General features: G+C 44.5%; 1 protein-coding gene across 1 annotated transcript in view; it reads right to left on the bottom strand.

Moving 5' to 3' along the window:
• Nucleotides 1-27,124, bottom strand: part of ASXL2 (ASXL transcriptional regulator 2) — a 229,216-nt gene that overhangs the window by 150,463 nt on the left and 51,629 nt on the right. Inside the window, exon 3 of the mRNA XM_089655663.1 lies at nucleotides 18,308-18,416. Within this exon, the coding sequence (XP_089511789.1) occupies nucleotides 18,308-18,416 (109 nt within the window). The remainder of the gene's footprint in view (nucleotides 1-18,307; nucleotides 18,417-27,124) is intronic.

Raw genomic sequence — 27,124 nt, 5'->3', positions numbered from 1 at the left:
TTTCCAGCAGTCAGTTTCCATCATTCAGAAGTGTCCCGTGTACATGGAGCCTTAAGCCACATGACACTTTCTAAGGTGCATGCAAAAAGACAAAGAGAGGGCGCACAGGCCTAGTGCATTACCTTTAAAAATTAGTTTATTGTATAAAATGTGATATACTCACAAAAAAATAAAAATCAAAGGCACATCATAAGAAATAAAGCAAGGTCCAATCTCCCTGGAAGGTGTTTGGTCGGGTACTATAGACCTCCAAATGCCTGACACGTTTCGAGGTGATGCCTGGAACGCTCCTTCTGGCCGGAAAGGGCATGGAACGCTCATTCTGGCCGGAAGGGCATGGCTACAAGGTCACATGCACACTGCATCACTTCCACTTGTATGGAAGATGTCAACACTACATATTGCCCAACAAACTATTTTTTTAGATTGGTTAATGTGGGCCACAATTGCGACCAACGTACGAACACCTCTCGGTCATCGGATGACGGGTCGATTTTGTAATCATGTATTCCCACCTTAAGCTGTCTTGAGGACTAAAGTGCTATGCCTAAAGGAGAAGTTCACCTTTTGATAAAAAATAATAAATGCACTTTTTTTGCAGGTAAAAAAAATGTGCATTTATTATTTTTTGTCTACAGGAGCCTGGAAAGCATTGCAGAAGCCATCAGATCGCTGGTACCATGCAGGTCTCCTGCACACCTGTCAGTATATCTGCTTGTCGTACGGGATGTACGAGCAACCAGATATACTGACAGGTAAATTCAATGAACTACCACGGCACTCCACAGCACTGTGGTAGTTCACCGAGCCGCTGAGGCTGTGCAAGAGGTGTACAATCTAAGGTCCTTAACCTTCAAGGAGCGTACAATCTAAGGTCAGTTTGTTATTCACAGGGAAGTGATGCGGCGCCCCGCATGGCCACGGTTTTTTAAAATTTGAAAGCTAGCTGGAGGGGAGAAGATCCCCGTTTGCTCTCAAAGCAGCGGACCAGCGGGGAGCAGGGTCTGGTGCTTTCATAACATGTTACATGTACACCCTGAATATGGGTGTAACGTATAACATGTTATGAAAGGGGTGAACTTATCCTTTAAGTTCCCAGGGGTGCACTTTGTACTCTCCCTCTAGAAGAATCTTTTACAATATAGAAAGGTTACCTAACCCACCAGACTTCACCTACAACCAGGGGTGTATTTACCACAAGACAAACAAGGCATTTGCCTAGGGCGGCAATTTTTAGGGGGGCAGCACTGCCCCCCGGAAGAAGGGACATATGCAGCATGGGGACCAAGTGGGATCCAAGAGAGGCTGTGGGATGCTTGATGGTGTATGCAGAGCCCATCTGTTGTCCTCGGGGATGTCCAGAGTGTCGAAGGTGAGTGTTGGGTTTTAGTGGAAGGATCTCTCGGGTGGGGATGGGGCAGGGGTGTTGTTGATCACTGTCATGCTCTCTCCATGGGGGGTCTGGTATTGTTCAGTGTCAGACTCTCTCCGCTGGGGGTGGGGGGCATCTGATTTTTGTGTTGCCTAGGGCAGCACAAAACCTAAATACACCACTGCCTACAACTGAAACATCAATTTAAGTTGGACTGTCCAAAGTAAAACAGGCAGATCTAAAATAGATACATTTTTGCTTCAAAAATAAAAAAAGATGTTATACTTACCTGCTCTGCAACAATACAGCGCAGAGAGGACACTTACCTCCTCTTCTGGCAGTCCCTGCCGTCGCTGTCATATCCTTTGGGTGTCTCCTATAGCAAGCCAGATGATCAGGAGGCAATGGTGCATGCTTGAGGCTGTGTGTGTCTATAAAGGCACACTCCCATTCCCTGTTGGCAGCAGAAGACGATGGCTCCACCGCCCTTTGTTGAGTCCAGGAAGTAAGGAGCAAGTCCATATAAAATATTCCCAACGCAGAGGTTCCTGACGATGGCTGTTCAGTATTGCACGGTGCTCTAGTGACCACTGGCTTGAAACCGTAGACAGTCCAAGTGAAGAAATGTCACCAGCGCACCAAGGATTCTTTAACATTGGTTCCAAAGCTCTTTCACTGTCACATGGTGAACACGAGGCAACGTTTCAGAGCCACGTAGGGCCCCTTCATTAGGCAAGTGACGCCTTGCCTTGTGTTTACCATGTGACCACGAAATAAAGCTTTGGACCCAATTTGAGGAATCCTTGGTGTGCTGGAGACATTTTTTCACTTTCATTTAGGAAGTGTGGGGAACAGACCTGGAGACAGCGCTGGAGCAGTGACATGGAGCCATGTAAGTAAGGGTCGTTGGTTCGAATCCCAGCCAGGGCACCTCCTGCCTGGGGCTTTGCATGTTCTGCCTGTGCCTGCGTGGGTTTCCTTCGGGTACTCCGGTTTCCTCCCACACTCCAAAGACATGCTGGTAGGTTAATAAATACTGTATAATAATAATTGGCTCCTTTCTAAATTGTCCCTAGTATGTGTATGTATGAATGTGAGTTAGGGACCTTAGATTGTACGCCCCTTGAGGGTTAGGGACTGATGTGAAAGTACAATATATATATATATAAGCGCTGCATAAATTGACGGCCTGAAACAAATAGATAAGTATTTGAGAGAGGGGGTATGACAGATAATAGGACATTTTTTACCCGAATGCAGAGAATGCACTAAGGTAAAAAGCTTTAGACTTTAGAACTACTTTAACCACTTCCCGTCCGGCTGCTGTTTATAAACAACAGGACGGTGGCACTCCAGGGGCGGGTTGCCGTTCATAAACGGCAACCACATTTTCTAGGGAGCGCGCAGCACCGCGATCCGGTGCCCGCTGTGTCCTCCGGACACAGTGGAACACCGATCGTCGGACGGGACCACTCTGCGAGGTCCCGATCATGTGATCACTCGTTGGCCAATCAGTGGTCACATGCAAAGTAGTAAGCAAGATGTCACTTGTGACATCATTGCTTACTACGTGTGAAATCTGTGAATGATCACAGTGGTCACATGGTACAGGGCTATTCACAACAGCCTTGTACCATGTGACAAGCTGTGACCAATCACAGCTCACACAGTATTTCTCAATGGCTGCAAGAATGCAGACAGAGAGAAGGAGAAATGATTGCTTTTACAGCCTTTATGGGTGTAAAAGCAATCAGTGTAAAAAAAGAAAATCTTCATCACCCCTCACAAGTAGTACAGTGTCACCATGGTGACACTGTACTGCTAGGGTGACAGGGTAAAAGCAATCAGTGTAAAAAAAAAAATCATCATCCCCCACAAGCAGTACAGTGTCACCATGGTGACACTGTACTGCTAGGGTGACAGTATGTAAAAAAAAAAAAAAAATATATATATATATATATATATATATATATATAAATAATATAAAAAAAATACAAAAAAATGTAAAAAAAAAGTTTAAAAATGATAATTTTTGGTTATAAACTAATTTGGGTTATTTTTTTTATTTTTCTTTTACTAAAAAGATAACGGAATGAATTTTGACCAAGATTTATGATGAAATATTATTTATTTGCAAAATTTTATAAGAAAAACACTTTTTTTCAAAATTTTTGGACGTTTTCATTTACATAGCAAAAAAAATAAAAATCCCAGCGGTGAATAAATACCACCAAAATAAAGCTTTATCTGTCTCAAAAAAATGCTAAAAAATTCATATGGGTACAGTATTGCATGACCTCGCCAATTGTCATTTAAAATGTGACAACGCTGAAAATTGGCCTGGATAGGAAGGGGGTAAAAGTGTCCAGACAGGAAGTGGTTAACCCAGTTATGCATAGTCCTGTGTGTGATATTCATTCAGTTGCGTCCAACTCTTGGCACTTCTATGGGTCAGCTCTTTTCACATTTCCCAATCCTGTATTGCTTCTTTTAGTGGTTTCATGCTCTGGCTGCTGTTGGTTTTTATGCTGTCTAACTATCGTGTTTTCTGGTGGCCTGGATTCCCTTTGTCGCTAACACATCCAAGCATAACTGCCTTCCCCTGCAAACTGGATTGTGTGATATGTCCAAAAATGGCAAGCCTGAGTTTTATAATCTTGTCATCCAGTGATACAGTGATACTACAGGATTTGCTTGTTTTCCTGCTGTCCGTGGAATGCACAGAATCCTTCTCCAGCACCATAGCTCGAACCCGTCTAGTTATTTCATGGTCCAATTTTCACAATCATAGGTAGCTAGGGGGGGAACTCAGTAGTGCAGACTAATCTGCATTTGGTTTACCTCCTTGCTTTCCCATATTCAGTTCATAGTCATCCTCGCTGTGTGACCCAGTGTGATACAGTTTATTTCTGGAAAACAATCACTGCGTTGACCAATTTTTGATCCCATAAAAGTGAAATTCTGCATGTATTCAATCCCCTCAATTGCTGTTTTGCCATATCATGATCTTGGCCTTTCTGATGTTCAAAAAGAGGCATCTTGCTTTCTTCTTGGATCCTTTTGATCAGATGGCCTACTTCAGTTTCTGAGTGGAGGGCCATGCCATCAGTCTTTTATAATGACTGATGTTCCTTCCTCCAATATTTATTCCAGTTATTGATTCTTCAAGCTCTAAATTTCCTCATGATAATTTGAGCATACAGATGGAACAAGAAAGGGGAAAGAATGTAACCTTGCTGCAATCTGTCAGGAATGGATTCACCACTGGTGGTGGGACTCACCTGCTGTGTGGGCTGCAGTACCAGGGCTGGCCAGCGGGTGCTCTCAGCAACCAGAAGCTCACTCCTGCAGTCAGCCATCAGCTGAAGCTGATTGCAGGAGGTGTATTTAAGCAGGACCAGGCCTGTGATCAGTGCCTTGGTGTATTGTTTCCCATGAGCCCCTGTACCTGGTATCCTGTGTTCCTGTTCCGCTGACTATCTGATTTGTTGCCGACCCTGCCTGATCCTGACCTCTGCTGACTTCTCCTGCTTGATCCCTGGCTTGCCTGACCATCCTTCTGCCTGATCCTCTGTACCGCGCTGCCCGTGAGTTACTGAACCCGGCTTCTGACCCTGACTATTCTCTGCCTGCTCCTCCGGTACCTCGCTGCCCGCACGTTGCTGACCTGGCCTGCCTGACTACGCCTGACGCTACCCAGATGATCCATCCCGCACAGATCTGTCACTACTGTCCAAACCTGCCAGCCCCTTCACATCAGGCTTTCCCCCGGTACATACCCTCGACGGACCCCTCTACTACAGTTGGGTGCACTCAGGGGCCGCGACCTGGTCTCAGTCCTGCGCCAAGTCCATCCCCACCATCAGGGGCTCTGGTCAAAAGGCAGACTGGGGCTTAGACTCCGCGCCCTGGGGAATCCTGGTCTGTGGGTCACCGCCGCCAGGCGGTGCCTGACACTACCTTACGGCCTGCCTGACCATTCCACCTCTCCAGCCCTGACTACGCCTGTGTTCCTGAAGCCTGCTACTTCCCTGTGTCAGTCCACACATTTCTGGTCATACCCGGATCCCTAACACAATCCATCTTTATCTTAAATCAGTGTATTCTTTTAAAAATGCTTAAAGTGGAACTTTACTCAAAAGGGGAAGTTCCTCTCTTCATTCTCCTTCCCCCCCCCCTTTTTTTTTTGGGTTGAGGAGTGGTCCAAGCAGAAGTTCTACTCCCCATTAGGCAATCCTCTCCCTGCCTGAAAACATCTGGTAGCCTGCAAACATCACAGGTCGTAGAAAGCTGCGGGGCCACTCACAAAGCGCAGCGTGGCTAGCGCATGTGCAGTGGGCAGCCGGCTGTGAAGTTGCAAGCAGTCTGGTGAAGAAACCGGCTCAGGTGAGGGCAGCATTGGATCCCCGCTGACGAAGTCCTGCCCAGGACGTAACGTGTACGGGAGGAGTCACATTTGCTGACATCACCCGCTGTTATCTTGTTGTTTTATACATACCGTCTGGATTTTCACCACTGATTCTTGCAATTGGATTGAAGTGCCAGTTTTGTAAGAGAAATCTTATTCCTTCTTGAAGTTAAGAGTACATTTTAGCAAAGAGCACTATTTGTCTTTGTTTTATTTTCTTGTTCCCGGAATTCTTTGGCATATCCTGAGATTCCATTATCCTGAGATTCCATTGGCATTGCCTGTTTACCAGTCATTTTCCCTAACAGAAAAAAGCGATATATGACCATCCTGTTAGCTCAGGGGTCAGATCTTGAAGGTGAGCAACCACGACTGTATATGGTGACGGGAGCAAGCACTTTTCAGCACCGAAACGAACAATTTGTCACTTATATTATATATTTGATTTATCCACTTATGTTGGTGGTTTGCTTTATATGTGGACTTTGATATATATTTTGCTGCTATTAGCTATGATTCAGTACTATTTTCAGACCATGCCATTTCGGGACCCCTCCTTCCAACTACACCTTCTCCAGAAAAAGAATTCCCTCTTTCATTTGGGCCTATAAGCACCTCACGCTTTACTATTTATGCCCATAGGTTGTGTGGCGGGGTCCCAAATGAGGCAAAATATTATATGGCAGCGCAAATCTCACAGCTCCCCTTGGTACATGCATCTGATGCTCCACTCAGGGTGTTCCTGTAAATACCTAACTGGACGCCTTTGCCAGTTGTTTTGCTATTAAGGCTCCCTCCAAAACTTCACCCCCCTTTCTGAGCCCTCTTATGTCCCATAGCTTGAGACTGGGACTCAGTTTTGTATTCAGGCAGCTTGAGGTCTCCATTTATTCTGCTCCTGAATAACCCCTTATTCCCGCTGGGGTTCGAACAACCACGCGCTTTCTCATTGTGGTCTGCTCACAGATTCTCACAGATCCGTCAACTCCTGGGGCCTCGTGCTTTCCCCTCCTAACCCTCACTCCAGAAGAACCATGAGGCACCTCCTGCCACCCTCAGGCATAACTCCTTTTATCTATTTCAGAAAATAGCCTTCAAACCTACATGTTTGCATCTCTGCAGTCTATTCCTCTCTGCATGTCTGTGGTTCCCCCATGCCGCTCCCGTATATCCCCTGATGGGATGGGATTTATTCTCCATTGACCGCAAAGAGTAAAGCCTGGTCCAATATAGCAAAATGCTCCTGTCACTCTGGAGGCAGCCTACAAAGTTCTTTTCTGCTGGTATTGGGTTCCAGCCCAAAATGCTAACTTAAACCCATCATATAGCAATAGATGCTTTCGGGACTGTGGCCATTGCTAAGACGAGATCCATATCTGATGATCCTGCTCCTGCCCAGTGGGATTCTGGTCGAGGATGTTTGGTCTTTTGTTCACACTTTTTCATGTGTCCATTCATAAAGATGCTAAGCTAGAGCTTCTCCACTGCCCAATCCAGAAATTGGTCACTTATCTTTTCATAGCCGTCAAAACAAGCAATAGCCAGGGCCTGTAAGAAACCCTTAGTCTTGTTTGCAAAGGTGAAGAGCATCTTGACAACTCTAAAGGTCAACAAAAACCTGGCCAGTATCCTCCATGACTCACACACTAAGTTCCTCAAGGTTTTGACCACATCCCCCTGCCTCCTTTCTAGCCCCTGGGTTTTCTTAATGTTTCTCTGTTTATATCTCCTGCGTGGGGAGGTATTTGTTGGATATACCATTTTGGTTTTCTCAAAAAATATTGTCCCAGAAATTGAATTGTTTGTGTGTTATCAGCTTAAGCACATTATGTTTAGATGAGGATCAGATCACATTTTATGGCAAATTACTGCAGAAAACCAGTTAATTCCAAGTGGTTCACAAACTTTTTTTTGCCACTGTATATATGTAATGTATGTGGGGTCACCCATATTTGATCATTATATATGCAAGCTGTGCTTCCTTGTAATCACTACAAGCCTAAAGGTCAATTCTCTGTGGTCTCTAATGACATGAAATACTGTGTTCACTCCCAGAATCAGAGACAATCATATTTAGGCTGCCTCGGCATGGCATGAGGGAGAAGGTCTTCACTTACTGCAGGAGAGGGTTACATTTTTAGTCACCATAGTCATGAGCCACACGCTTGAGGTGTCTAAATAAGGTTTCCAAATCCCTTCAAGGAACAAATCTGCTTTGCTGCTGCTAAAGGCATTTCTTATGTGAGACTTATTGGTATTTGTGTTATGGCGTGTCCTCTATTGATTAATGTGAAATGTGAATTTTTAATGACAGGTTCATTTTAAAATCTATTTTTCACAAACCAAACACAATTATTATTTTCTAGCTCATTTAGTTTGTGTTCCTGATGTGTTTTAGGGTCCAAATTAACAAATAATATTTTTAGCATTGATGAGAAAACGTTCCTTCTGTAGTCAGGCCTAAGCCTGAGAAATAGCTTGCCATAAATTATGCTGTACTTATCCCAAGGAGACACCAGAGCATCTGTAGCGACTGCCAACTGATCTCTTGTCCTTGCAGCAAACCTATACTATATTGCCAAAAGTATTGGGCCCGCCCTCCAAATCATGGGATTCAGGTGTTCCAATCACCTCCATGGCCAGAGGTGTGTAAAATCAAGCCTCTAGGCATGCAGACTGCTTCTACAAACATTGGTGAAAGAATGGGTCGCTCTCAGGAGCTCAGTGACTCCAAGCGTGGTCTCGTGATAGGTGGCCACCTGTGCAATAAGTCCATCCGTGACATTTCCTGCCTACTAAATATTCCACGCTCAACTGTTAGTGGGATTATAACAAAGTAGAAGTAACTGGGAACAACAGCAACTCGGCCACCAAGTGGTAGGCCACGTAAAATGACAGAGCGGGGTCAGCGCATGCTGAAGCACACAGTGCACAGAAGTTGCCAACTGTCTGCAGAGGCAATAGCTAAAGACCTCCAAACTTGGTGTGGAATTCAGATTAGCACAACAACAGTGCGTAGAGAGCTTCATGGAATGGGTTTCCATGGCCAAGCAGCTGCATCCAAGCCTTACATCACCAAGTGCAATGCAAAGCGTCGGATGCAGTGGTGTAAAGCACGCTGCCACGGGACTCTAGAGCAGTGGAGACGTGTTCTCTGGAGTGACCAATCACGCTTCTCTGTCTGGCAATCCGGTGGACGTGTCTAGGTTTGGCGGTTACCAGGAGAACAGTACTTGCCTGACTGCATTGTGCCAAGTGTAAAGTTTGGTGGAGGGGGGATTATAGTGTGGGGTTGTTTTTCAGGGGTTGGGCTTGGCCTCTTAGTTCCAGTGAAGGGAACTCTTAAGGTGTCAGCATACCAAGGCATTTTGGAAAATTTCATGCTCCCAACATTGATGGAAGAGTTTGGGGATGGCCCCTTTCTGTTCCAGGCCCATTGACTGGCTTGCACAGAGTCCTGACCTCAACCTGATAGAACACCTTTGGGATAAATTAGAGCGGAGACTACGAGCCAGGCATTCTCGTCCGACATCAGTGCCTGACTTCACAAATGGGCTTCTGGAAGAAGGGTCAAACCTTCCTATAGACACTACTAAAATTTTTGGACAGCCTTCCCAGAAGAGTTGAAGCTCTACTGAACCCTACATACTAAGACTGGTCCATTAAAGTTCACATGCATGTAAAGGCAGGCATCTCAATACTTTTGGCAAAATAGAATAGAATGCCTTATGCTGAAATGGGACACCATCAGAGCCACATATGGTGTCCCCCACCCAAAGCAGATTTGTTGAAACACATTCTAGTGAAAGTCCCACTCTCTAGGGTCCTGGCTCTGTCGATGGAGATAGTCCGCCTACCACGTTTCTATGCCAGGAATGCACACAGCAGAGGACGGTGGAATGTGACTTTGTGCTCATGATAGAATGTGATCCACCTTTTATTCCACGTTTTCACAGCTATTACTGTAAAGAAGCCTTTCCATATGTGGAGATTAAATCTCTTTTCCTCCAGATGTAACAAGTACCCCCTTGTCCCCCTTCGCTATATAGACCACTACCTTAATGCATCCTAGGCAAAAAAAACAAAAAAACACACCTTTCTGTATCACAGAACCCAAATTCGATCCAGTTCTCTGCATGAGAGCAGTGGCTCTCCCGCCACACTCCCATCACAGAAACCAGGGTCTCACTGAGAGCCCTGGGTCCCGCACTACTTCAGGTCACCTGATCGCTGTGATAGCTTCTGATTTACTATCACAGTGATCAGTCACTATGAAGCCTGCCCCCGTGTTTTCTCTCCCTGTATGGAGGAGAGGGATACACCTCTCTCTCTCCTTGAAGAGAAAAAAAAATCAACAGTGTGTAAAAAAAATAAATAAATAAAATTAAATAATAAAAATTGAATAAAAAAATACCTAGATCAAGGTTTGATCTAGGTAAGTGCCAGGGTTAGTGTTTGGGTCAAGGTCAGGGTCAGTATTTTTTTTGGGCAGGCTTTTTTTTTTTTTAATTCAATTAGTATCAGTGTCAGTGCGTTTTAGGTAGGATTAACCACTTGCTCTCCAGAGGATTTACCCCCCTTCCTAACTAGGCGCTGCGTTACTTTAACTGACAACTGCGCAGTCATGCAATGCTGCACCAAAATTAAATTTATGTCCTTTTTTTCCTCACAAATAGAGCTTTCTTTCGGTGGTATTTGATCACCTTTGCACTTTTTATTTTTTGTGCTGTAAACAAAAGAAATTCCAACCATTTTGAAAAAAAAAACCCAAAACAATATTTTTGACTTTGCTATTGCTTTTTGCTATAAAACATATCCAGTAAAAAAAATGTTAAAAATAAAATTTCTTCATAAATTTAGACCAAAATGTATTCTACTACATGCCTTTGCTAAAAAAATTCCCAATATGTGTAAATTAATTGGTTTACGTGAACGTTATAGCATCTACAAATGGCGGTGTATATACTGGAATTTTTATTTTTAGTTTACTAGAAATGGCGGAGATCAGCAATGTATTGCGGGACTGCGGCGGGCATTCTGACACTGGGGGTGGGGGGGTGGGGGACTAACTGCCACTGACATCCACAGTGACACTACGTAATACAGTGATCAGTGCTAATAAAAAGCACTGACACTGAAGGGCGCTCGTGAGCAGCGCTATGATGGCCGCATTGTAGGCCCACTACTCAGCCACCGAGCACATTGGCAGATTTCCTGTCTGTCGGGGGGGGGGGGGGTTACTTGCCTTCCCTTCAGCTTCTCCTGGTCCAATGCTCCCCGCTGCCCACGATGGGCAAGAAGACGGAGCTGCCCGCGCCTCCAGTGCTCAGCGAGCTGCGCCGGAACTTGCAGCCTACCCGTCGGGAGGCTGCGTTTGAAGCCCCGGCCTCAATTTCAGGTCCCCCGCCGCCGCTACCCACGGATGGGCCGGATCCCAGGGGTGTTGATGATCTGGCATCAGAGGCATCCCGTAGTCACCTTCTCCAGCTCTGAGGGATGCTGAGCCCCTGCGCCGCTTCAAGTCCATGCTGCAGTCGGAATTGTCCTCTGCTACTTCCAAGCTGGCTGACTGTCTTTCGCGAGAAATCCAGGAGTTGAGCACTCGGACAAATGATCTTGAAGATAAAATTGACGCTGCGGCCACGGTTATTGAAAGTCATGAACAGGATCTGCGTGACCTCAAGAAAGAATTGGCGGATGTGCTGCTCCAGCTAGAGGATTTCGAAAACCGTTCCCGCTGTGGAAATTTGCGTTCAAGGGGTATCCCAGAAACTGTCACAGATCTCACTTCAACCGCTACTGCTCTGTTTCAGGAGCTAATGCCCGACATTCCCATTGACCAGCTCAAATTTGACCGTATCCACTGTGCATTGGGCCCCAGACGACCGGATGGGCCCCCGAGAAACATCATCATCAAATTCACTTACTATCGCTCTAAGGAAACTATCCTCCTGGCAGCCAGAAACAACCCAGACCTCAGATTCCAGGGGTATTGCTACCAGCTCTTCGCGGACCTCTCCCAGACCACTCTACAGAACTGCTGCCAGTTGAAGCCCTTCACTTCAGTCCTGGTGAACTGCAGAATTAAATACGCCTGGGGCTTTCTGTTCTGCCTCACCTTCAACTACCAGGGCCGCAGCCACTCTGTTGCCACGCCGGAGGAAGCCCACTCTCTCCTGGAATCTTTACGCCTTCTTCCGCCGGAAGGCACTACTCAGAGCCCAGCCCATTCTCCTGGATTTCCAGTGAGGCTGCTTCCTCTGGGCTGCCTCTGGGAGAGGTCATCCAACAGGAAGAGGGCCCTCCCTCAGACCCCTCTACGATCCAGTCCAACCTGCTCCTCTCCGGGCTGAAGCTGATCTCGGACCTCACACGTTGTGTCTCATCATTGGACTTTCCTGATGGGACCGTGACTTTGGCCCTTAAGGAATCCCCAGTTTGTTAGTGTTCCAGGATTGGGCCTGGTCCAGCCTGCTCCCTTGGGTTCCATCCTTGAGTAGGGGGGGGGGGGTCACCACCTGGACTTGAGGACAATGACTTTTTGCCGTTGTGGCCTACTACGGATCCAGGTGACGCTGTTCGGGTTCACGTTAGTGGAATGGGCTGATAGTTCCCTTGGGCTCTGAGGTGGGAGGTTGGCCCTGGTGGGTCCTAGTTGGGTGCCAGTATGACGGTCCTACTGGGAGATTGGTGGGGGACCACCTGGGCTGTGTTGTGGGGTTCCAAGGCAGCCTGTAGTCATGCTCCTGGAGGGGGTTGGCCCCCAAGTTTAGCTTGGTCTCCAATGGGGAGGTCCGTTATGTTCTGAAGGCTTATGTTTTTAATGTTTTCATTTGCAGCCATGTGTCCGGTGGTAGAGCTATCCCCATCTGGTATCCTTCAAGTGTAGGATGCACGTCACCATTGGCGTGATACGATTGTACTATTGTACATACTCCTTGTCTATTTGAGCGTGCTGTGCTGATACAGCTATGGCCTCACCCTTTTTGAAAGTACATTCACAAAATGTTCAAGGCTTCAATTCACCTCAGAAGCGGGCTAAAGTTTTTCATCACCTCAAAGTGCAACAAATTGATGTGGTGTGTTTGCAAGAAACCAGGTTTTCTCAGTTCTCCTCTCCACGGTATCTTTCGCCCCATTATCCAACTTTTTACACGGCCTCGGCTTCTGAGAAACGCCGGGGTGTATTAATAGCTTTTAAACACAATCTCCCCTTTGTCTGTGCTTGGAATATAGCGGACCCCACGGACAGGTATTTGCTCCTACAGGGCACCAGTTGGGACCAGGAGGTTACTTTTGTCTCTTACTACTTGCCCAATCGCTGTCAACATAAAGGGTCTTCTTCTTTTGGGAGATTCAAATGTCACCTTGGATTCCGCTTTGGATAGGCGCTATGATCGTGGGTGGCCCCTTCTCATGACTTAGTGCTAGAGGAACGTATGCGCTCTCTCTTGCAGACGTCGGGGCTGGAGGGTGGACATCTAGAGGGAACTTCACCCAAATGAGCGCAACTTTACATTCTATTCCAATCCTCATGACAGTTTTTGTAGAATTGGTCATATATTCATGCATGTCCAGCAGCTTCCTTTGGTCAGGCGGATATCTATTCCCTCCTCGCCCTGGTCGGACCACAATCCCCCGGTACTCCTCTTTGCACTCTCTGGGTCGGTACGGCGCCCCTTTCACTGGCGCATTAATGAATATTTATTGACCACTCAGGTTACCTGCCAGTAAATAGAATCTCTTACGTACATACTTTACGGAAAACTCGGGATCTGTCTCTTCGGCAGTGCCCCTGTGGGAGGCGCATAAAGCCATGGTACGGGGTCACATTATACAGCTGGCAGCGGCGCAGGAGCGCTGACTTTTGGATCTCCAGTCTCTAGTGGCCTCTGCGGATGCTCGTTGGAAGTAATTTCCATCCACGGCCCATAAACGCACACGGAATGCTCTGGCTGCAGAGTTGGACTTACCTGCTTCTTCGAAGGTGGAACGGGCCCTGCGTTGGACCAAACATAAATTTTATTCCTGTGCTAAAAAGCCGGGTCCGATGCTGCCCAGGAAACTCGATTCTGTGGGGAAACCCCACCAACCGGTCCGAATGTGACTTCCCTCGGATGGCTGTACTTCTAATCCCCAGCAGATTGTTTCCCATTTTGCAGACTTCCTTTCGCGCCTTTATGCTAAACCAGATCCCTTCCCTGTGGCTCAAGCAGAAGCATTCTTCCAAGATATCCGACTTCCTAGATTATCCAAGGCAGCGCAGATGGCCCTCAACGCCGGTGTCACCATATCGAAAGTGCTTCAAGCTATCAAATCTCTACGGTCCACCATGGCCCCAGGTCCCGATGTATTTTCAGGCCTTTATTATAAGAATTTTGCAACCCTGTTGGCGCCCGTCTTGGCTGATTATTTCAACGAGCTACGACAGGGCTCTTTACCCTCTCCGGACGCGCTTAGAGCTCATATCTCCATGATTCCTAAGACGACCGATGATGTGCAGGAACCGTAAGCCTTTCAGCCCATTTCTCTTCTTAAGGAAGACCTGAAGATATTGGGCAAGATCTTTAGTCTTCGTATCAATAAATATTTGTGTAGTCTGGTCCACAGGAACCAAGTAGGTTTCGTCCCTGGGAGGCAGGCGGTGATAACGTTCTTAAGGGGATCCATCTTATACACTTTCTACAACAGCGGAAAATCCCAGGATTCTTACTGTCCTTAGACATATATAAAGCCTTTGATTCTCTATCCTGGGAATATCTGCGGTTTGTGCTGTCTTGTTGGGGTTTTGGGGATTCTAAACTTTCTTGGATTCAAGCCTTGTATTCTTTCCCCTCGGCTTCCGTTAAATACGCTGGCCTTGATTTTGGGTCTCCGTATTAATTTCGATAAGACTGTCGCTCTCAATATTACTTTGGCCTCAGATTTGGTTTCACGTCTACAATCCCACTTCCCTTACAAATAGGCTTCCTCTTCTCTTGAATACCTAGGCATTCGCTTGATTCCCACCTATGACTCCTTGTTTGCTGCAAATTATTACCCATTGCTTCACTCTGTGTCCTATCTGATGCACTCCTGGCAATTTCCACACCTGTCTTGGATAGGACGGGTTAATACAGTGAAAATGACCATCTTGCCAAAATTGTTATACTATTTTTGCACCCTCCCAGTGTGGGTTCCTCCTCATTTCCTTCGGTTGATTCAGGCAAAGATTATGCGTTTTATCTGGGCTGATAAGCGCCCCAGAGTCTCCAGAAATACGCTTTTTGTTCAGACTCCAAGGTGGTGTTGGTGTGCCTAATATAACTAAGTATTATCAGGCGAGCCAGATTGCCCCGCTGTCTATGTTGCATGCTTCCTCTTATGTTCCTCTCTGGGTCTTGCTGGAACTACCTAATTGTGCCCCTATTGCGACATCAACGCTTCTATGGCTTTCCCCTGCCCTACGCCCTATGACACTCAGTCCGCTTTTGCTCCATTGTCTACAAGTGTGGGACTCGGTACGTACTCCAGTGGTCTGATGTCACCTTTCCTACCTTTGCTCCCAATTGTTAACAACCCTCTTTTCCTACCAGGTTTATATCAACCAAGGGTGTTTTCTTGGTAGGTGGCCAATGGTTTTTCGCAGGTGTGCCATTTTTTGACTTCTCGGTCCTTCCCCACTTGGAATTCTCCACGGGAGTCACCGGATGTCCCTCCGGCGGAATGTTTTTGTTACCTTCAATTGCGGCATTGGCTGACCTCACTGCTGGGCACCTCCACTTTCCCGTATCGGAAATCTGCCTTGGAACAGGTTTGCCAACAGCGTCTGGGCGCCCCGGGCCTTATTTCCCTTCTTTATGCAGCTTTGAACAGACGCTCGCCGCATACTTCTCTCTCATATGTCGTTCAATGGGAGTGCGACCTGGGGGCAGTCATGGATCTGGAGGACTGGAATAGGGCCTGGTCGTTAATAGCTAAATGTTCCTTTAATACGAGCACGCTGGAAGCGGCATACAAAGTATTGTTTCGCTGGTATTGGGTTTCCGGCTCGTCTGGCTGCCTGTAGTGATCGATGCTTTCAGGGTTATGGCCATCGTGGTGATGTATTGCATATCTGGTGCTCATGCCTGAGATTGCTTAGTTTTTGGTCTTGTGTGTTTGGCCTCCTTTTTACCTTGTCCCATCTCCCCATACGCTGGATGCTCGGTACGCTTTGCTTCATTGTCCCATACCGGGACTCCTGGCTTATCAGTGGAAGTTGGCTTCCTATTTGTTTTTGTCGGCCACTAGAACAATTGCTCAGGCATGGAAGCGCCCGTTTGTCTCTCTTCAGGGGATGCGGGACTGTATGACCACTTTAATGCTTAATGAACAGATGATGAGTATTTGTAATGACTCCTAATGGAAATTTTTGAAAATATGGGAGCCATGGTTGCAATATGCCCTTCCCACGCTGCCCCCGGCTAGTCTGGGGCTGTGATGTTGCTCGGTATTGGTGTCCCCGAACCCCTGCTTATGGCCTTGTCATCTTTTTCTTTTTGTACTCCTCCTTCCTTTTCTATTTCTGTTTCTTTTTGGTGTGGCGGTGGATATCTGCCTTTGGTTTGAGTTATTGTCGATGTTATACCAATGTTTTTGTCATTTATGTGCCATTGATAGCCCCTGCGTGGGCGCACCTTTTGCTCTGTTGGTGTTAGAGCACTGTTTTCTTTATTTTTTTCTGTGCAATTGATGACCTCTGCGTGGGCATGTCTTGTTGCTCCTGTTTTTTTTTAAATGTTTATAAACTAATAAAATTCATTGAAATACAAAAAGCACTGACACTGTACTAATGGCACTGGGCATGAAGTGGTTAACATCTGGGGCGATCAAAGGGTTAACAGTGTGCTTTGTTCTGTTTTACATAGTGTGCTGTGTGTGATTTACTGTGTAGACAAGCTGCTTTGTAGTGCTCTGCTGTGTGTTGTTTACATACAGACCTCTTCCCTGTCAGCTCCGCCAAAGATCACCAAGTCCCACCCGAGAATCGGTGGCCAGGACCCGGTGATTGACATGCCGAGGAGCCAATAGTGACGTGGGTAAGGAGCGCGCACCTCCCCCTACCCGGGGAAACAAAATCACGTATATATACACATGATTTTGCGCATCCCTGCCACCCTGTAGCAGTATTTCTGCTATAGGGTGGTCGGGAAGTGGATAAAAGAAAAAAAAAGCAAAATTGTTTTGGGCTGTACTACGGGTACAAACAACTAACATACGCATATGTGGTATCACTGTGATCGTCGGGAGCAGGAGAATTTTATTTTGGGTAGCTTTCTGGTGGTAGGCTTAGTAGTAGCAAGTAACATACAGCTAAATTAAAACACTTTTTTGTTTTGTTTTGTTACTATTTTGGGCCAGGTTTCCTTTGATAATATGTGGTATCACTGTGATCGTCAGGAGCAGAATTTTATTTTGGGTTTTTTTTGGTGGTAGGTTATGGTAGTATAATATATAAATAAACAGCGCAAAATAGATCTTAATAAATCACAAAAAATCACAAAAAATCAAAATCCCATAACACTTAGTGCATATTTATATCAAAGGAATCTTCAAATAAAAAACTCCATAAAGTCCCTTGTGGTGAAAAATAAAGACCTCCAAATGAAATTTCTAGCCTTCCACCTTTCACCCGTGCACACAAACATCAAATACACTCACCAGATTTAGGTGAATGTAAAGCCTTTAGGAATTTTATAGGGAATCCCAAGCCCTCTTTTCATCCGCTCAAAATTAGCCTCCCCAAGATAAGATCCTCTTTCAGGTCCTCCCCAAGAGGGCTTGGGATTCCCTATAAAATTCCTAAAGGCTTTACATTCACCTAAATCTGGTGAGTGTATTTGATGTTGGTGTGCACGGGTGAAAGGTGGAAGTCTAGAAATTTCATTTGGAGGTCTTTATTTTTCACCACAAGGGACTTTATGGAGTTTTTTATTTGAAGATTCCTTTGATATAAATATGCACTAAGTGTTATGGGATTTTGATTTTTTGGGATTTTTTGTGATTTATTAAGATCTATTTTGCGCTGTTTATTTATATATTTCACTGTTTGTGTATTCACAATTTTTTGTACAGCAGCAATTTAGAAGGGTGATTCATGTAATTTGTATTGGCGCAGGAATATCTTTCTTTTATTTAGGTTATGGTAGTAGCAAGAAAAATACAGCTCAATTAAAAATTTTTTTTGTTTTATTTTGTTACTATTTTGGACCAGTTTTCCTTTGGTGATGAATGGTAATGGATATCTCCTGATTTTTTTTTTTTAATCAAACGAAAGCCCAATTTTGTCCTGGAAAAAAAACAAGTCATAGTCCACCTGGATGTACAAAGTAGTTGTGGTGATATGTACGGTTTTACTAACACATGTCAAAGTTGCAAAATTGCGCTTGGGCATTAATATTTGCTTTACTCTTAGGCAGGAAGGGGTAAACAATCACCAGGACAGGTTACCATTAGGCTACGTTTGTTCTTAGCGTTGTTGAACCCCATGGCATCAATGGTCTTACCTTCAATGTGTAGACCCCCATTCGGCCAGGAACTTTGTAGAACATGCCCTCTTCCCCCCGGGAGTTGGTATGCAGCATGGCATTGAGGCAGGCCAGAGGAGAGGTGCCGCTGAAAATAAGCACAAGATTTGTTACATATCATGGTGTCACTGCTAATCGAGGACTTCTCCTCTTCCTCAGAGCCTACCAAACTAATAGCTGCTCCTGGACTAATATATGGTGTTGAAGTTCAACCACTAATCAATCCAGGGGTGTCTCCAGGCCGCCTATGGGCAGAGATTAACTGTGTGTATCTCAAACACCAAATGACACCACCCCTTAGATGTATAATTATCCTGCGGGCTAAGGCAGAGTGCAAAGCCACAGAGGAATGACACCATCATCCAAAAATTAGGGAAGGGAGGGGAAAAAAAACAAACCACCACAATATAATCAATATTATGTAATATATTATTATTGAAACGATAAATAGATTGGGCTTACCCGGATATAGATGTTGTATTCAGAAAGTGTAGCAATCCTATTTAACCTCAGATATTTGCCAAAAGGTGCTGAGGGCTGAACAGTCTGCATGAAAGGAGAAAACAGGTGGCGCACACACCTAGTGCATTATCCAAGGTTTATTGTAGGAGTGAAAGAATAATAAAAACATACTCACAGACGAAGCATGTATCTAAAAAGCATAGAAAAATGACAATGGCCACAACGGCGGGCAAGGTGTTCTCACTGTCAGTGCGGTCAAATGGCTGACGCGTTTCGGGGACAAATCCCTTTCCTCAGAGCTGATGACCAGCCTCTCATGCAGATGTATGATGAATAGAAAGTAGGAGCCTTGCTGTTGATGCGGCATCAGCTCTGAGGAAAGGGATTCGTCCCCGAAACACGTCAGCCATTTGACCGCACTGAGAGTGAGAACACCTTGCCTGCCGTTGTGGCCATTGTCATTTTTCTATGCTTTTTAGATACATGCTTCGTCTGTGAGTATGTTTTTATTATTCTTTCACTCCTACAATAAACCTTGGATAATGCACTAGGTGTGTGCGCCACCTGTTTTCTCTCTATCCAGTGGCTGATCTCCCCGTCTGAGGAGGGCTGCACCCCTGAAGCATTTCCTTGGGTTGTCGCTGTCCTGGTACCCTTGGCTTCCCTTTTGGCTGTACATATCCTGAGGCGCTGGAGAGTACATACGATATCCGGTTCGGTAGTCTGCATGAAAGGGCATGTTCCCCAAACACTGTCAACTCCCCCTCTTACTTGCATTCCAACTATGCGTGCCATGAAGTTGGAGTGCCACTGTACTGGGATCATAAAAGCTCAGAGCAGGGGTGGGGGGGTGGGACAAATACCCGACCATCACAGAGCCCCCTGATACGGGGGTGCATTCCAGTTTGGAGTGCATGGTCCTCATGGGGAATATGCAGGGGTATTGGGCATAAGGTAGTGCGTATCAGCCAGGGATGCAAAGGGAATGTCCCCTGTACCATGTGACTCTCCAACTGCGCCCCGCAGGAGATGCAGAATGTCTGTGCGTTCCAGCATGGAGTGCACACGCCTCGTGGATGAGCCAAAATGGTCGTGCGCTCCACCATGGAACGCAAATGAAATAGATTCGGTCCACCTAAAAAGGACCAGTAGCAGCAGTGCCCCGCGGAGCAGACAGCCCCCAACAGGACAGGCAAGGGGCACTAATAATGGCATCACAAAAGTGGTGATTAAAAAAAAAAGGGAGGGGATGAGATGTGTGTGATAGATAAGAACATGGATGGATGAACTGTCACGCCTGTGTATATGTATGACTAAGAAACGATATGTAAATATAAAAATACATGTATATAAAAAACAATTGTAAAACATAATAACAAAAAGGGCAGTACATCAATACATGAAAAAGGCATACTCTCCCCTCGTACAGAACGTATGACCTTAATGCATGAATGAAATAACATGTCACATGCCTGATGAAGGGGTCCTGCGAGACTCCGAAACGTTGCCTTGCTGTAACTATGTGATGGTTTATTAAAACCTCTTGGACCCATATTGGTGATCCTCGGTGTGCTGGTGACATTTGTTTCTTTCTTTTCTTTCTTCTTCATGTACCTTCCTAAGACTGTGGAATGCAATCCCATATAGTGTCAATGGGTGTAAGTCTAAATGTAAAGGGGCTGATATCAAATGTGGCAAGTGCGAGATGGCGATATGGTGTGATACACGTGCATACGAACGCACATAAGCAAGAGCCAAAATAGCAGGGCACTAAAAACAATACACAGGTGTCCCCAAAACACACTGATAGATAAAAGAGGGGACATAAATGCAGGTAAAAAATTCACAGGGTGGCGCATAAAATGCATACTGTGGCCACCTAATTATCTAGTCAGTTGATGTCCCAAGCAGCAGAGAAAAGGAAAATGATGCAAAACAGTATCTTTATTACAATCACAATGATCCTCTGACGGGTAGGCTTAAGGAAGACCATAGACGGTTCGTTTTTCGGCCGATAAACGAAAAATCGGTCGTTGCTGGCAGCGATGCTGCCACCAATGTCCACGAAAAATGGCTTTCCAACATGACCGATAAAAACAAATGAGGAGATCCGCGAAAAACGATGGGCTGGCCCCACTAATGGCATGATTATCGGCCGGTTTTTCGCGCAGACAAAAATTCGGCCGATAAACGACCCGTCTATGGCCTGCATAAGACATGGTGAACATACAGTCAATCAGATAATAAAAACAAAACACAAAAAACAAAAGTCCAGCGCATTCACTTAGCTGAATAATTGTAAGACAATGTGAGGCTAGGAAAGCAATAGTTGTGAACCTTCTGGGAGAAGAAATTCTTCTTCAATAAATGAATAATGGCAGCAAAACTGTGGAAATTCATGAAAAATTCACTTCCAACGTGATCAGGATATAGGATCTTCATGGCTAAAAATATTGCTGATTTTCAGTGATAACAACTGAAAGAGGATAAATGACTTCACCTCCCTTACATATTCATTGATTCTAGGTGAATGAGCCTGACTTTTTGCTTTTTGTTTTTATTATCTGATTGACTGTATGTTCACCATGTCTTATGCCGGCCATAGACGGTTCGAAAATCATCCGATTTTAAAAAAAAAAAAATCGGCTGATTTTCCAGCTGAAAAAAAAAATCGTCCGATTTTCGCACTTAGTGGGTTAACTGGTCGGCCGTTTTTCGGGTTTTTTGAACATTTTTTTTTTTTTTCGGACGTGTTGGAAAATTTGCGGCCGATTTTGACAATATGCTGATTTTCCCAGCAATGATGGGCAAATCGGCCGATCGTTTTACCGATAAAAAATCCGCGCATGAGCCATGACCTGCAAGGGACAGAAGTTATGGAGTGAACTCTGTGATTTTTTTTTTTTTTTTTTTTACCGTTGGTGGTAACGTCGGCTAAACGAACGACTGATTTTCCTCTTTTTTTTTTTTGAAAAATCGGCAGATGTTCGACCCGTCTATGGCCTGCATTAAGCCTATCCTTCAGAGGATGATTGTGATCATAATAAAGATACTGTTTTGCATCCACTTTGATGTATTCTATACTCTGCTTTGGATTTAGATACAGATCTCATTTGCAGTTTGCTCTTGTCAACTGCTCCCTTTTTGTATGCATTGTATTCGGTTAATAATCCACACTTCTATTTATGGCGGAGTCAGAGAAGTGTGAAGGGTAGTTATACCCTATGATATGGCATTTTTCTTTTTTTGTTCAAAAGGAAAATGATGCCTAAAAATGAAAGGCAACAGGAATTTCCACTGGTGTCACCATAGGATATAGAATTAAGAAACACACACACGCGTGCGCGCTCAAAACTTTGCCTCCCCTGGAAGAAATTATGAAATTTTGGCATTGATATTGAAATCATGCCACAAAATGCTCCTTTATTGAAGGATGATGATCATATGAAGCCATTTATTATCCAATAGTTGTTTGGCTCCTTTTGAAATCATAATGATAACAGAAATCCCCCAAATGGCCCGGATCAGAAGTCTCCGCCCCCTGGATCAAAAGTCTCCTCCCCCTGGAATGTCTGGCCTTGGTACAGACACACAAGGTGACACACACGGGTTACAATGCCAATTAGAGGTAATATCCCACATCTGTGGCTTTTTAAATTGCAATTAGTGTCAGTGTATAAATAGTCAATGAGTTTGTTAGCTCTTACGTGGAAGCACTGACTAGGCTAGATACTGAGTCATGAGGATCAGAAAAGAACTGTCAAAAGTCCTGCATAACAAGGTAATGGAACTTTATAAAGATGGAAAAGGACATAAAAAGATGTCCAAAGCCTTGCCAATCAGTATTGTTAAATCTCCTATTAAGAAGTGAAAAGTTGGGGGATCTCTTGATACCAAGCCAAGGTCAGGTAGACCAAGAAAGATTGCAGCCACAACTGCCAGAAGAATTGTCCGGGATTCAAAGAAAAACCCACAGACAACCTCAAAAGAAATACAGGCTGTTCTGGAAAAAGATGTTGTGGTTGTTTTTAAGGAATACAATATGGTGATACTTGAACAAAAATGATCTGTTTGGTGGAGGTGCCAGAAGGAGAAGCTTTTACTGCACCAATGCCACAAGAAAGCCCGGTTACAATATGCCTGACAACACCTTGACATGCCTAACCGGGCCTTCTTGTGTCATTGATGCTGTAAAAGCTTCTTTCTGGCACCTCCACCATGCAGCTCATTTTTGTTCAAGTGTCATCATATTTACAGTTACCTGTTTGCAAAATTTTATAATAGAAACAAAGAAACTTTTTTTTTTCTCACTTTTCTTCTCTTTTTTTGTTTATAGCGCAAAAATTAAAACACCCAGCAGTGGGTAAATACCACCAAAAGAAAGTTCTATTTGTGTGAACAAAATAAGAATTTTTTTTTTGCATAAAAATTGCTATACAAAAACACATAACTTAACCCCCCCCAAAAAAATGTTGAAGTCCTCCTTCCCCACATATATGCACAAATAATAAAAGGTAGATGCACCCGTCGGGGGCACCTACGCATGAAAATGTCGATTGCGCTACACGTTACATATCGCCGCGCACGCCTGAGGAAGAGCAATAATCCTCCTCTGTAACACCAACCTAGGCTAAATGGTTAGCACTTCCGCCTGGCAGTACTAGGGTCATTGGTTCGAATCCCAACCACGGCACCACCTGCCTGGAGTTTGCATGTTCTCCCTGTGCCTATGTGGGTTTCCTCCGGGTACTCCGGTTTCCTCCAGCACTCCAAAGACATGCTGGTAGGTGAACTGGATCCTGTCTAAATTGTCCCTAGTATGTGCATGTATGAATGTGAGTTAGGGACCTTAGATTGTACACCCCTTGAGGGTTAGGGACTGATGTGAATGTACAATATATATGTAAAGCGCTGCGTAAATTGACGGCGCTATATAAATACCTGAAATAAAATAAACCCTGATGACCCGTTAGTGGGACTGTGATGTGCGGTGAGCAATCTGACACTGACATCACCAGTGAGACCAATACAGTGATCAGTGCTAATACTATACACTGTCACTGTACTAATGGCTGGGAAAGGATTAACATCTAGGGGCAATCGAAGGGTTAACTTTTCGCCTAACAAGTGTAATTTGTGTAATGTGCGCTGATTTTACCAAGCAATGTGACTGTTTTATCTACCAGCTTTGCAGGGAGAGAAAAAAAAAAAACAGTCACATTGCTGCTCTAAATATATATAAAAGAGGTGTAGCGCTAAAAATCCGTATAAAACGCAAACATTTGCCAATATGTCCACATATATTGTAAACGTATGTAAGACCATAAACGGATATATAGTCTGATAATACAGCAGATGAACTTGTGACTCCAGCCAAAAGTGAAAAATGCGCACTCACCTGAAGCGCATAGATAATGCGCATAAGTAATAATCCTCAAGGTATACTGGTCTATCCGGTGAACTTTCCCTCATGGTGCAGTCATCAAGCCGTTAGGAAAGCGTTAGAATCCACTGGTTCCAGAGGTCCTCCTTAAGAATAGTGGGGTAATCAGCCTGGATAGGGATCTCCCATTCCTCCGGATATGCTGGGTACTCACTGCTGCTGCCGGAGGAATGGGAGATCCCTATCCAGGCTGATTACCCCACTATTCTTAAGGAGGACCTCTGGAACCAGTGGATTCTAACGCTTTCCTAACGGCTTGATGACTGCACCATGAGGGAAAGATCACCGGATAGACCAGTATACCTTGAGGATTATTACTTATGTGCATTATCTATGCGCTTCAGGTGAGTGCGCATTTTTCACTTTTGGCTGGAGTCACAAGTTCCTCTGCTGTATTATCAGACTATATATCCGTTTATGGTCTTACATACGTTTACAATATATGTGGACATATTGGCAAATGTTTGCGTTTTATACGGATTTTTATCGCTACACCTCTTTTATATATATTTATTACTGTAGAGTGATTGGTACCTCCTTGGTGTTTTAGCAGATATTTATAGGAGCGCTCACTACTCGTATTTTTCACATTGCTGCTCTGTTTACTGACACAGGGGTTTCACCTGTCAGTCACTCAGCTGATCAGGTTCTGGCCATAAATTATTGGCTGGGACCCGCAGAACAGCTTGCGTTGTGGCGAATGACAGTGCAGCCAGGGCAGCGTGCACACATGTACCCTCCCTACCCAAAAGAGAGGGATCACGTACATGTACACGATCCAATGCGGTGGGGCCGCTCTGCTGCAGTATATCTGCGGCAGGCGGTCACCAAAAGGGTTCCATGCAGAAAAAAATGCAACATGTTCTACTTTTGTTGACTGCCCTGGGATGCACTGCACTGGTGTGAACTAGGGTCATTGGAATCCAAGGTAAACACTATGCATGCATTTTTGATGCAGAATAAAGACGCACTAGACTGCATCTGGTGTGAACCTACCTTTAACCCTTTGAGGACCAAGGGACGTATTTGTCCCATGTTTGTAATTGCGTGTATCATCTGATTAAGAACTTAAAACTCTTTTTTTTTTTTTTTGGTTTGAGTCAAAGTATTAGTTCTTATCAACAAACAACAAATGGATCTAGCTTTTTGCCAATTATTTCATGAAATTGCTTAATTACAGCAACTGAAGTGTACGAACTTTAAAAACAAAAAAAATTGATTCTTTTGGCGTTCCAAAACCTTACGGTCCTCAAAGGGTTAACCACTTGCCCTCCTGAGGATTTACCCCCCTTCCTGACCAGGCCTTTCTTTGCGCTGCACTATTTCAACTGGTAATTGCGCGGTCATGCAATGCTATACCCAAACAAAATTTACGTCCTTTTTTTCACACAAATAGAGCTTTCTTTCAGTGACATTTGATCACCCGTGCGCTTTTTATTTATTGCGCTATAAACAAAAACAGACCGAAAATTCTGAAGAAAAACTATATTTTTTTTTTACTTTCGGCTATAAAATATATATATAGTGAACTCAAAGTTCGCCATAAATTTAAACCAAAATGTATTCTGCTACATGTTTTTTGTAAAAAAAAAATCCCAATACGTGTAAATTAATTGGTTTACGTGAAAGTTATCGCGTCTAAAAAAAATATAGATACTGCAAATTACGCCATTGTTTGCTATAAAGCGCTGCACTAGTTTAACTGACAATTGCACGGTCATGCAATGCTGTATATAAATGAAATTGATGTCCTTTTTTCACACAAATAGAGCATTCTTTTGGTGGTATTTGATCACCTGTGCGCTTTTTATTGTTGGAGCTATAAATAAAAAAAGACCGAAAATTTTGAAAAAAAAAAAAACAATATTTTCTCATTTCTGTCATAAAAAAATATCCACAAAACTCAAATTTTGTCATAAATTTAGGCAAACTGTATTCTGCTCCATGTTTTTGGTAAAAAAAATCCCAATAAGTGTATATTGACTGCTTTGTGTGAAAGTTATATGTCTACAAACTATGGTATAGATAATGGAATTTACACAGCTTTTACTTTCTGACTGCTCATCACATTTCTTGAGATGCTAAAATACCAGGATAGTACAAACACCCTCAAATGACCACTTTTGGAAAGGAGATACCCTAAGCTATCTGATGAGAGGCATATTGAGTCCATGAAAGATTTATTTTTTCCACAAGTTTTTAGAAAATGACAAAAACATTTTTTTTTCCACACAAAGTTGTCACTTAACTGATATATTGCTCACACAAGCCACGGTTATATGTGGAATTACACCCCAAAATACATTCTGCTACTTCTACCGAGTATGGGGATACCACATGTGTGAGACTTTTTCGGAGCCTAGACACATACAGGAGCCTGAAATCCAATGACCACTTTGAAAGCCTGAAGGTGCGTAACTTCCTCATTTCACTTCCACACATACCTGTGCACAGACATACAGAGTGGTGTTCCTGAGCCGACAGGGAGGAGGACTGTTCGTAAACAAAGCAGCCCTCCTCCCCGTCGGTGATCGTCAGTAATTACCGGCTGGGGCCCGGTGATTGACAGACATGGCTGCGAACTGCGGCGTGGGTAGGGCACGGTGCCCCCTACCCAGAAGTGAAAAATCATGTATATATGGGATTTTGGCAACCCGTGCCGCCCTGTAGCAATATTTCTGCTATAGGGCAGTCGGGAAGCAGTTAAAGTAGTACAGCCAAAGCTCGTTTGGTTGTAATTCTGTTGATCACAGAAGGGCAGTTCATTCTGTACTCCTATGACCTATTTTCAGCCAACAGCGGGCTAAAGTCTGATGTTGGCTGACATCAGTCAGATGATCCAGGCTGGGGAAAGATCCTGACTTTAAAAAGTCAAGATCCACCCAGATCCT

This window comes from Staurois parvus, unplaced genomic scaffold (genome assembly GCF_062004578.1).
Source record: "Staurois parvus isolate SC_StPar_1 unplaced genomic scaffold, SC_StPar_1.0 ptg000860l, whole genome shotgun sequence".
Classification (NCBI taxonomy): Eukaryota; Metazoa; Chordata; class Amphibia; order Anura; family Ranidae; genus Staurois; species Staurois parvus.
Note: the sequence above shows the minus strand (reverse complement) of the source record. Positions and strands in the feature narration are given on the sequence as shown.